General features: G+C 44.6%; 1 protein-coding gene across 1 annotated transcript in view; it reads left to right on the top strand.

The window, feature by feature from the left end:
• The window catches only part of pou6f2 (POU class 6 homeobox 2), a gene marked incomplete at both ends in the record, with an annotated part of 129,410 nt that overhangs the window by 60,763 nt on the left and 58,332 nt on the right, over nucleotides 1–10,315 (top strand). The window contains one exon of the mRNA XM_080751779.1: nucleotides 4,982–5,346. Within this exon, the coding sequence (XP_080607905.1) occupies nucleotides 4,982–5,346 (365 nt within the window). The remainder of the gene's footprint in view (nucleotides 1–4,981; nucleotides 5,347–10,315) is intronic.

Below are 10,315 nucleotides of genomic sequence, written 5' to 3' on the forward strand. Positions count from 1 at the left end.
GCCGTGAAGTCTGAATGACCATGCTAATCAAAGGCATGTCTGCCGTGATGTTTAATTCATTTTTCATGAGACAACCCCGCTTAAATTATTGAAGTGCATTGATTCAGTATGTACTGTTGTATACAGGCCCTTGTCTATGCCTCGTTTCACAAAGCATTATCAGTAGACATCCCAGACATCTCTCGAACTGCTGACCAACTCGCCTGTTGTTTTTCTTTAGATTTTCTCACATACAGTGAGAATGGGATTAGTATGGCCAACCTATTAAGACCTGAGGCCGATTCTTCAAAATGTCTTCCAAATTACTTCACTTAAATGTATTCTGTGCCAAGGACCCCCAAAATGATGTATTTAGCCGCGGAACCCCCATCTGAAAATTATTTGTGCCAGGGATCTCCAGAAGAGAAGATTTGTGTTTAAAACACTTTTCTTTTTCTTTTTTATATAATTTTTATCCCACGATTTTGCAACCCATTTTCACCCAGTGCCAATTGCCTATGTAATCCTGGGCTCTGCTCTCCCTCTGCCGTGCCTGGGGAGACAACGGACTGACCTCATGCTTCCTTCAATGCATGGGTAGTCCAAGTTGTTTCTTTTCACCTGACAGGGGGGATTTCCCCGGCATGGACGTAGCGCGTGGAAGGAACACGTTATTCCAACCAGTTCCTTTCCCCTCCATCAGGCGCCCCGGCTGGCCAGGGGGAGGCATTATTGAGACCAGGATTACTGCATGTTTTTGTGAGGGTATCAACCCTAGGAGACACGGGGAGAACATGCAAACTTCACACAGAAAGGCCCTATATTTTTTAAAACACTTTTCAAAACATACAAAAATAGCAGATGTGCCGTGCTGTGAGCTTTTACATCTGCTATTTTTTTGAGAGAACCACTGTTCTAAACCACTGTTCTAAAGTCTAAGAGTTTTCTGAAAAAACTTAAAAAGTAAAGTAATATCTAAAATGACCAAGTTGCTTTCCCGGTTTGCAGTTAATCCAATTTGTATTTTCCATCATGACAATAATAACTCTCCTGCAATGATCAATTTGGTTTTCTTTCATTTCTATCTGGCAGGCAGGGATTTTGTTGTTGTTGTTGTTGTTGTTGTTGTTGTTAATATTTAGTCTGTTCTTCACTAGAGTGGTCAAACTCATCATGAATAAAGCCTAATTATTCACACTTTGTCATATGATTTGCTGTTGCTTGTCAAAAACAACAGATTCTCAACTGAAAAACGTCACACATCTTAGCCTGAAGGCTAGTCTAATTTTCTTAGCAACATGAATGAATTTATATGTTCATTACTGACTGCTGAACCACTAAGTATGTGGATTTGTTATCATCTAATATATCCCCAGGAAATAATTGGGTACTGCCAGATTGTGTCAAATGTCTCACCTAGATACTGGATCTGACAAAAATGTTGAACCGATGTTCAATGTCAAAATGTCAGCAATGTCAGTTACAAGTGCTGCTTTAAATCATCCATTTGTGTTTATTAAGTTGAACTGTATTTATGTATGTTTATTGTTTATATATCCTGGGAATGATGGTTTTATCACCGATACCACTATCAAGTTGTTATTCTGAACCACTGAAAAATACTTTTGTGACTGAATGGAGGCCAAGAAAAACAAGGAGCATTGCATTCTGCATACATTCTGCAAAATTCAACAGTATATACTGTATGCCTTGAAGTTTTGCTATTTTATATTTACTGATAAATGCTAATCCATGCTGCACAGCCTGCACACAGTGCTGTATGTGCAGCACTGTTTTAGAGTCGCAGTAAATTGTTTTCAGAAGTACTGAGTAAACATCTCAGAGGTTCCATACTTATCTAAAAAGAACCCAGTGAATATACAGACACTAGCCTCGTAAACCGCGTCAGACCATAAGCTCAAGGAAAAATCCCACTAGAATGTTTATGTCCTTTTGTCAATAATAGATATTTGGTTAGATCTGCTGTTGTATTGAAGGAGTTGCTAAGGTCAGTTTGAAGAAGATATTCCATGTTCGAAATGTTTTGTGTTACTCTGCCTGCTAAAAGATTAAAAGAGATGAAGTGCTGAAACATTCTTACAAAAATGTCTCACGGGGAGAAAGAAATGGCACCACTGAATTCTATCATTAAATGAGTTAACTGCATATAAGATAATGTTACTCTAAAGCTGAATTACATAACTACACAGCACACCAGAACAGAGTTTGATATGGTCTTTTAATTGTAGATGCTATGTGGCTCCATGCTGGTTAATAGTGCTAAAGACTAGTAGTCAGTCCCTAAGTGGCTGATAACAGTTTCAAAAGTGTGTAAATTCTTTTTTACAAGCATCTAAATCTAGAAATGGAGTTCTTCTGATGGCATGCCATTACTGAATCCAATTAGTTAATGGGGGCTAATTTCTCGAGACTCTCAGAGAAGATGGATTGCTGTTCTTACGAGATTTAGAGCCATTAAAGTCAAAATATTCTGACATTCTTCGTCCAGAGTGACAATGGAGAGGCTTTTGCTCCTCCACGGAGAGCAATTATATCACTCAAACTTGATAGCTTTGTCCTCCAGGCGGGCCTAACTATCCTCTCTTCTAGCCGCTGAAGACTCGAATCATACAGGCCCTTTATTGTGGCACCATGCAATTTACATCAATGTCCCACTCCTCACCCTGTGCTACACTCGCACTGTCCATTCTGGGGTGTTCAATTACCACTTCACTGTTGCCATTGTCGTTGTCACATCCGTCGTGTGTGAGAGTTGGTTTGAGAGAACTGTGTTCACGACGTGAGAGTCCTAACATAGGGTGACCACATGTCGCGGTTTGTCCGGGATTGTCCTGATTTCAAACTACGATTCCCAGCCAAATATTTCTAAAACACTTTCAACATGCACTAAAAAAAATTGTCCCGACAAATATCTCTAAAACACTAATATGACCACAACAAAATGTTGATGATGTACTGAATGTCAGTCAGTCATTGCCTGTTTGCTGCAACACCTATGGCGCGTGTACATGTACATGTGCACGTGCGTGCTGTGAACGCGCATGGATGGGCCGGGCGTGTGTACACGATAAAAAAAAGTGTGCATTGATTTCCCCGGTTGGAGGAGATGAATATAATGGTCATTGGTCACCCTATCCCAGTGGTCGGCAACCTTTTTGACATGAAGTGCCATGCATGTTTTCATTTTTCTTCATAGTCAGTGTGCCAATACGTTATGATACTACATCAAAATGAAATATTTCCAACTGATTTTGATTGTCCATTTACAAAAACTTTCTTCTTTAGAAACATTTTCTTTCACATCTGGATGTAATGGTCAGACATTAGACAATAGAGCAATAACCCCAAGTTAGGAGGAGTTTGAATTCATGTACCTGTAAACTTATGTGCAGGATGTAATTTGAATATAGATGTGAGGGGACTAAACCAACCTTTTATTTGAACATTTTAATTTAAAAGAAAAAACCTCCCTCTCACACTCATGCCAGTGTGCCAATGATCACCATCCCCTTTGCCAATGTCGGCACCTGTGCCTAAGGTTGCCTTGCCTACCCCTGGCCCCAGGGGTGAGGTGCCGCAGGAGTGCAGAGGGACGACGTCCCCTTTCTTTCCACAACCCCTCTCTCTTTTCAAGCTGCACGCACGCGCCCCTCATACACGCGTGCACGCACGCCGTCAAGATGTGTTGACGGCGCGGTCAACACTTCAATCCCCCTACCTGGCTGCTTTGCATAACAATACTCGGGCATGCCTCACCTACGTCCTCACAGCAGGACGTTCACTGAATCGCCTCGTATTCTCTGACAGAGACACACAGTTTACTGCCTGGTTAACGTGCTTAGCCTTAGCTGCACTAAAAGACATAAGGTAAAACTAAGCACATTTAACCGATAGATGGGGCTTGATGCGCATGGGGAACATGCATGGTGGCACCTGTGAGCCTTCAGTAAGCACTTTATTTTTTAAATAATTTGTTTTGCATGCCGTGGCAAATTTGGCTAGTCTGATCCAAACCAGGTCATGTTTCAGGGCTTGACAGTATTGTGTGGGAGTCTAAGGTATTTAATATAAAACTAAAAACGAAACTTTAAAATACAAATAAACAGCCTAAGCAAAGTTCAGAAACCAAACCAAGAGCACAAGTAAACAGGGTTGTTGTTCCTTTTGATTATATGAAGGTCCTTGGGTCTTTGGTTATAATAATGTCCTAATTCATGGGCAATCAATCCATTGAGGGCAGCTTTCTTGAGGAATCAGAGAACAAATCAGGCATAATAATCAGTTACACTGATTAACTAATAACAGTTGAGGCAGTAGTTTTCCAACTGGCAAGAGAGGGTACTTATCTCTCCTGATGTCCACACGCTTCCCCTCTGCTCCAGGGCTCCACCATGGTCACCTTGTCCTAATGGCTGGTTGGTCTCTCCCGGGCCTTCCCTCTTTTGGCTTCCTCTCCCAGCACCCCCACAGACAGATCCACTATGGGCAGACAGGACACCCCCACATAGGGTGCCTGATTAACCATTTCTCCCCACGGGTGTCCCTGTCCTGACCTCGGCCCCAGCACCTGTCCATTATTGCTTTCCTCTCTCGCCGGCCAGGTCTCTCTCCTCTGCCCCAAATCTCTCTAACTCAGCTCCTTTCTGGCTTGGTTGAATGGTCGTCCTATAGCTTGAGCACCAAGACCTCTGTGTAGATGTGATATTAAGTTTTGTCAGATCATATATATATATTGACGGTGATGTCAAACACATCAAGGACATCTGCCGTCTTGTTTGCACCGCTCACTTCGCACTGGTGTGATTTTTTTATCTAAATTTTTATCCCACGATTTTGTAACCCATTTTTCACCCGTGCCAATTGCCTAAGCTGTAATCCTGGGCGCTGCTCTCCCTCTAAGGGCCCCAAACTTAGCTAATGCTTATTTAAGTGCTCCGGGCCCCATCCTAACAGCTTATCTCCCTGACGTTCCGTCCAACAGCTACCTCATCGCTGAACTCCCAGCTCCAACACCTGCAGCAGCTGCAGCAGCTGCAGCAGCACCACCACCACCAGCAGCAACAGCAACAACAACAACAACAACAACAACAACAACAACAACAGCAACAACAGCAACAACACCATCACCACCACCAACAGACCCACCACACCCAGTCGACCCAGCTGCCGCCCCAGCATCACATGACTCCACCCAGGCAGCAGCAGCAGCAGTCGTCCGTCCCCTCTCCCGAGGGCTCCACCTGCTCCTCTGCCTCCGGCCAACCTTCGCACTCTCCGCCTCACAGGCCCAGCCAATCGCCGGCCCGCAGCCTGCCCTCGCCCGTCACTCCGCCCATGCCACTGCAGGTGAGTCTTGAGAGCTCCCCCCTCCCGCTCTGCATGCATGCTGCTGTTGTACGTTTCATGTAGCACAGTGGTTCTCAAATGTTTTATCCCACGATTTTGTAACCCATTTTCACCCAGTGCCAATTGCCTAAACTGTAATCCTGGGCTCTGCTCTCCCTCTGCCAACCTGGGGAGGGCCCCGAACTGAGCTCATGCTTCCTTCAGTGCATGACAGCGGGAGCTTCCCCGGTTGGACGTAGGGCGTGGAAGGAACACGTTATTCCAACCAGTTCCTTTCCCCTCCATCAGGCGCCCCGGCTGGCCAGGGGAAGGCATTATAGAGACCAGGATTACTGCATGTTTTTGTGAGGGTATGTACCCTAGGAGACACGGGGAGAACATGCAAGCACAGTGGTTCTCAAACCTTTTATTTCAAGGACCCCGTAACTCTGAGAGTGTACATGTACAAATGTACACTCTCAGAGTTACACACCTTTTTGGATTTCAAGGACTGCCATAACTCTGAGAGTGTACAAATGGAACCAAATCATTTGGTTCCATTCCACTCTCAGAGTTACAGACCCATAAGGGGGGAACTCCCTCAAGGACACTTTGAGACCCACTGGTGTAGCAGAGTGTTTCCATTGAGCCAACATGCACAATATCAGCACCCTGACTCTGTTTGACCAGAATGGAACAGTCTTCATTGGTATTATTGGTCACACCTGTGAAGGAAGTGAAGTGAGAAGAGACCCAATTTCTCTCCATTGGCTGATGTGCATATATCCTACTGTTTTTTGTGCAAATGCCTGTGTGCGTGCTGCATGCGTAAATGAGTGTATCTGTGATGTTAAAAAGTCAAGCAGCAGCGTGTGTATCTCTCAATAGTGTGATTATGTCGCTGAGCACAGCTAGGGTCAACCTTGAGATAAAACCTCAAGCAGCAGCAAGACCCTGTGTATTTGATCATCCGTCAGCCCTTGATCTTGATCAAGTGGGGAGCGTTTTAAATCATTTTCAGGAGCTCTTCTTGTCCACGCCGAGCTATTAGAATATGCATTTAGACGTGCTTATGCACATGAAACCTGGCCGCCCTCTCGCTGGCGATCCAGTGAGGTTATCTCTCTCCACGTACTTATCATCGGCAAAATCATACTGCTTTTTTCTTTTCTTTTTTTGGGGGGGAGGCGGCTCTTCCCCCTCAAATTCATTTTTTTTGTCAGTTTGTCTGTCCATCTATCTCCCCCACAGTGTTCCGTCCAGTTCGGCTGTCACCCGTGCGACGATAATAACCTATTTTATATCCCTGTGGTTTCATTTCTGGTGGAGACTGGCCAGGGTCGCCTCCCTGTCCCCGGTCACATTCATCAGCGTCAGGCTCTTATTGGGTTGTGGTGCAACCTTCTTTATGGCCAGGATGAGTTGGGCTATTTGTTTCCTCCTCCACCAACAACCCCCCAGTGGTGTGTATCTAAGTACATGTACTCAAGTACTACACCGTACCATTTTGATGTGTTCTTTACTTTCTACTTTTCCGATGTGCAATACTTTTACTCCTACTCCACTACATCTCAGAGGTAAATATTGTACTTTTTACTCCACTACAATTAATTGAAAATGATAATTAGTTACTTCCTAGATTTAGATTATTGTTACAAACATACACCAACCACTTCAGCCCTATATACTTTGGCTATTTGAAAATAGCAGATCTTGTAGATCTGCTATTTTCAAAGGATATTTTTACTTTTGAAAACTTGTAAAATGGAACCTTATGTATGATGAGAACTTTTGGTACTTTCAGTGTATTTTGATGCCAATACTCAAGTACATTTTGAATACTAAACTTGTACTTGTAACAGACTGTTTCTACAATATGGCATTCATATTTTTACTTAAGTAAAACATGGGAGTACTTCCTCCATCACTGCGGCCCACGTGAGCCTCAGCAGGAAAAAAAAACAGCCTCAGGATTTGTAACGGCCTCCAAAGGCCAGCTAGCCGGTTTCACTGGCGCCACTTCCACAACCAAATGACACCAACTGTCCACTAGTCACCAGCAATGGGAGACGACATCCGCACTGACCAGCGCTTAAATACAGACTCACAAACTCAGCCTCTTGCATAGTGGGGCCAACAGCACAAAGTCCCTGATATTTTCCAGATGACAGATAGCTGTTTTGATCAGATACACACTGCGATCAGACGACCGTCTTGCGTCTTGTTCAATTTGCGATATTTCCGGGAAACCATTACTTTGATACATATTCCAAGAATCTGTGAATATGACGTCCCCCGGGCAAAAACAACGGACAGAAGAAGGGGCGGGGGGGGGGGGGGGGGGGGGGGGGATATCTCAGATGTGGCCTCCTCTATGCTACTGACCAAACTGAGACCCTTTATTGCTTTATATAGATTGTCTTTGCTAAAGAAAAGCTGAGCGGTTATAATGAATGGGGACTGAGATGGGGGCTGGGAGGTGAAGGGGCCAAATCAGGCATCATTAAGTTATTGGCTCATCAAATGGGATTAAGGGAAGCGTGTGCGTGCATGCTTTTGTGTGTGTGTCTGTGCGTTCACACGTGCGTGCGTTCTGCTGTGCACTGTGGAGGAGGACAGATGTAAAAGGTTTAGTTTTGCTGGGTCAGAGGGAGAATGTGCCCAATCTGCCCATGTCACCGAATCAGAGGCTCTCTCCCAAGGTCAGGCTCTGGCCCCTCGGCAGCAATAGGATTTGGGCCTTACCATCGCCTCCGCCTATGGCGCCTGCCATTTATTGTCAACTGATTGGATTTTCAGCCACCAAAATCTACAGAGCCTTCTTTCGCTGGTTATCATTTGGTACAGAGGTTCACAACCAGGAAGAGTCTGGGTGCCACTTGCCTAATCAGAGAGATAAACCCAAATATATTGTTTACATACAGTACATTAAATTCCATTGTCATGATGAGTCCACACCAAGGGGCAAAACCCAGGTGCTGGAATTTAAGCTCTCTTCCAGCATGTAGTTCCTATTACTGGCCCAGTAGATGTCGCTATTTCACCCTCTACCTACCGGTTGCAATACAGCCTAGGCTAGTAAACTAGACTCCTCCTGCCTTCCGAAAGGAGAGTCTGGTTCACAAGGCTAGGTTTTTGGCGGACTTTACACTTGATTTTATTACCTCTTCATAAACACTTTGTTTTCAATCGCTGGTTTAAAATATTTTTTTTAAATCATCACGCAGGGGGGCCACCAAATCTTTGTAGTTATAGGGTACTTTAATTGTGTGCTGCAGAGTCGTTGTGAGCTTGTAGATCGGCTATTTTTGGTGAATAGGTTTGGTGCACAGGGAAAAATAGAGCACACCAAGTACCAAGTCAATGGTGAAGTTTACAGTTCAAGTATTGCAGGTTTAAGTATTGCAGGTCTAAGTCGTTAAATGTCTGAAAACACACATGCTTCTCTCCTCAGCTAAGGGATCCTTGGCCTGAAAAACTTTGAAGACCCCTGGTTTAAGCTGAAAGCAGTGTTAAGTATTCCTAAGCAAGCACTATGCTTTACCCAGCAGGAAGTCCCGTCATATAATAACCCTCGTTATAATACACTGTGACACTCTCTCATTCAGTCTCTCATTGGCTCACACAACCAGCGCCACTCAGCCATTCAACTAATAGTTGACTAAATGGAGGAAAAACCCAGCGAGAGAGAACATGTTATTATGTTGAAATTAACCTCCCAATTAACACAACTGCCTCCCCTTAGGGGATTCGAGGACAAAGCCAACACAACACAGCCATAGTCACTACATCCTTAATGTAGTTTAATCCCCCCCCTAGTTATAATTCTGGGAGACAAAACACATTAATTGGCTATTAGACTAGAATTAGAGTACAATGTGAATTGTTTTGCCTTTGAGTCGCGGGTTCCCAAGTCCGATTACTCCAGCTAATTTGGCTGAAATAGAATAAGAATCACACACACACACACACACACACACACACACACACACACACACACACACACACACACACACACACACACACACACACACACACACACACAGTCACCATGCAGGCGCGGTACTGCAAGCCTGTGGCCCGTCTGAAATATCCAATGCGGTGATGACAAATAGGCAGGGGGGAGAGATTAGGAAATTTGCTTAAGTGTGTTAATGGGCTGATTGTGGGAGCCCGCTGGATTTAGACTGGAAGTTGATTGATTAGAGCTGTGTGGGTTTTTCTCCACGCCCAGAGAGCTCAGGGATTTGATGTGGTGGGCGGGGGGACGAGGGGTGGGGACGGGCGCCGCTCACCAGCCAAGTCTGTTGCACCGGAATTGATCTTAATTAGATCTGAAAGACCTGCCACAGCAGAATGGTCGCGGCGATTAAAATGAAAAACAGGAGAAATTACTGATCAAATTAATCATAATGTCGGGGCTACAGCTGTAGGTCTGGTGTAATTTGCCACTCCAGTGAGTTACATCGGCCCGGGCAGAGAGAGGGAGGAAAGGCGGTACATACTGATCCATGGCAGTGTGTGGGGAGGCTTAGGCCAGCCTAGCAACTCTCTTATTCCATGCCGTGTGCTCCCCACAACACACCCCCAATGACCCTATACCAAGTGTCTCTCTCTCTCTCTCTCCGTTTTCCTCACAAATACATTGTGTCTGCAGTTTGAGGAGCGTTGCCGTGTCTCGACTTTGGGCTTGTTTTTCAGGGAGGTTGATGCATGGAAATATTTGTAGTTGCGGGTTGTGTTTTTTTTTGGGGGGAGGGTGCTTGTTTCTATAAAAGTGTAGTTGCTTATTTGGGCCTTGCTGTCTAATGTGGTAAAATCTCGATATTTCGACGTCCCATTAGTCCGACTAAGGGTTAGGGTTAGGATTGTGGTTAGGTTTTAGGGATAGGTTTAGGCATAGTTTTACTGAGGTTAGGGTAAGGGTTAGGGTTTGGTTTAGGCGTAGTAGCATTCACCAGGTTAACATTCACCAGGCTAGCATTCACCA

Source organism: Nannobrachium achirus, assembly GCF_963921795.1.
Source record: "Nannobrachium achirus genome assembly, chromosome: 21".
NCBI classification, from domain to species: Eukaryota; Metazoa; Chordata; class Actinopteri; order Myctophiformes; family Myctophidae; genus Nannobrachium; species Nannobrachium achirus.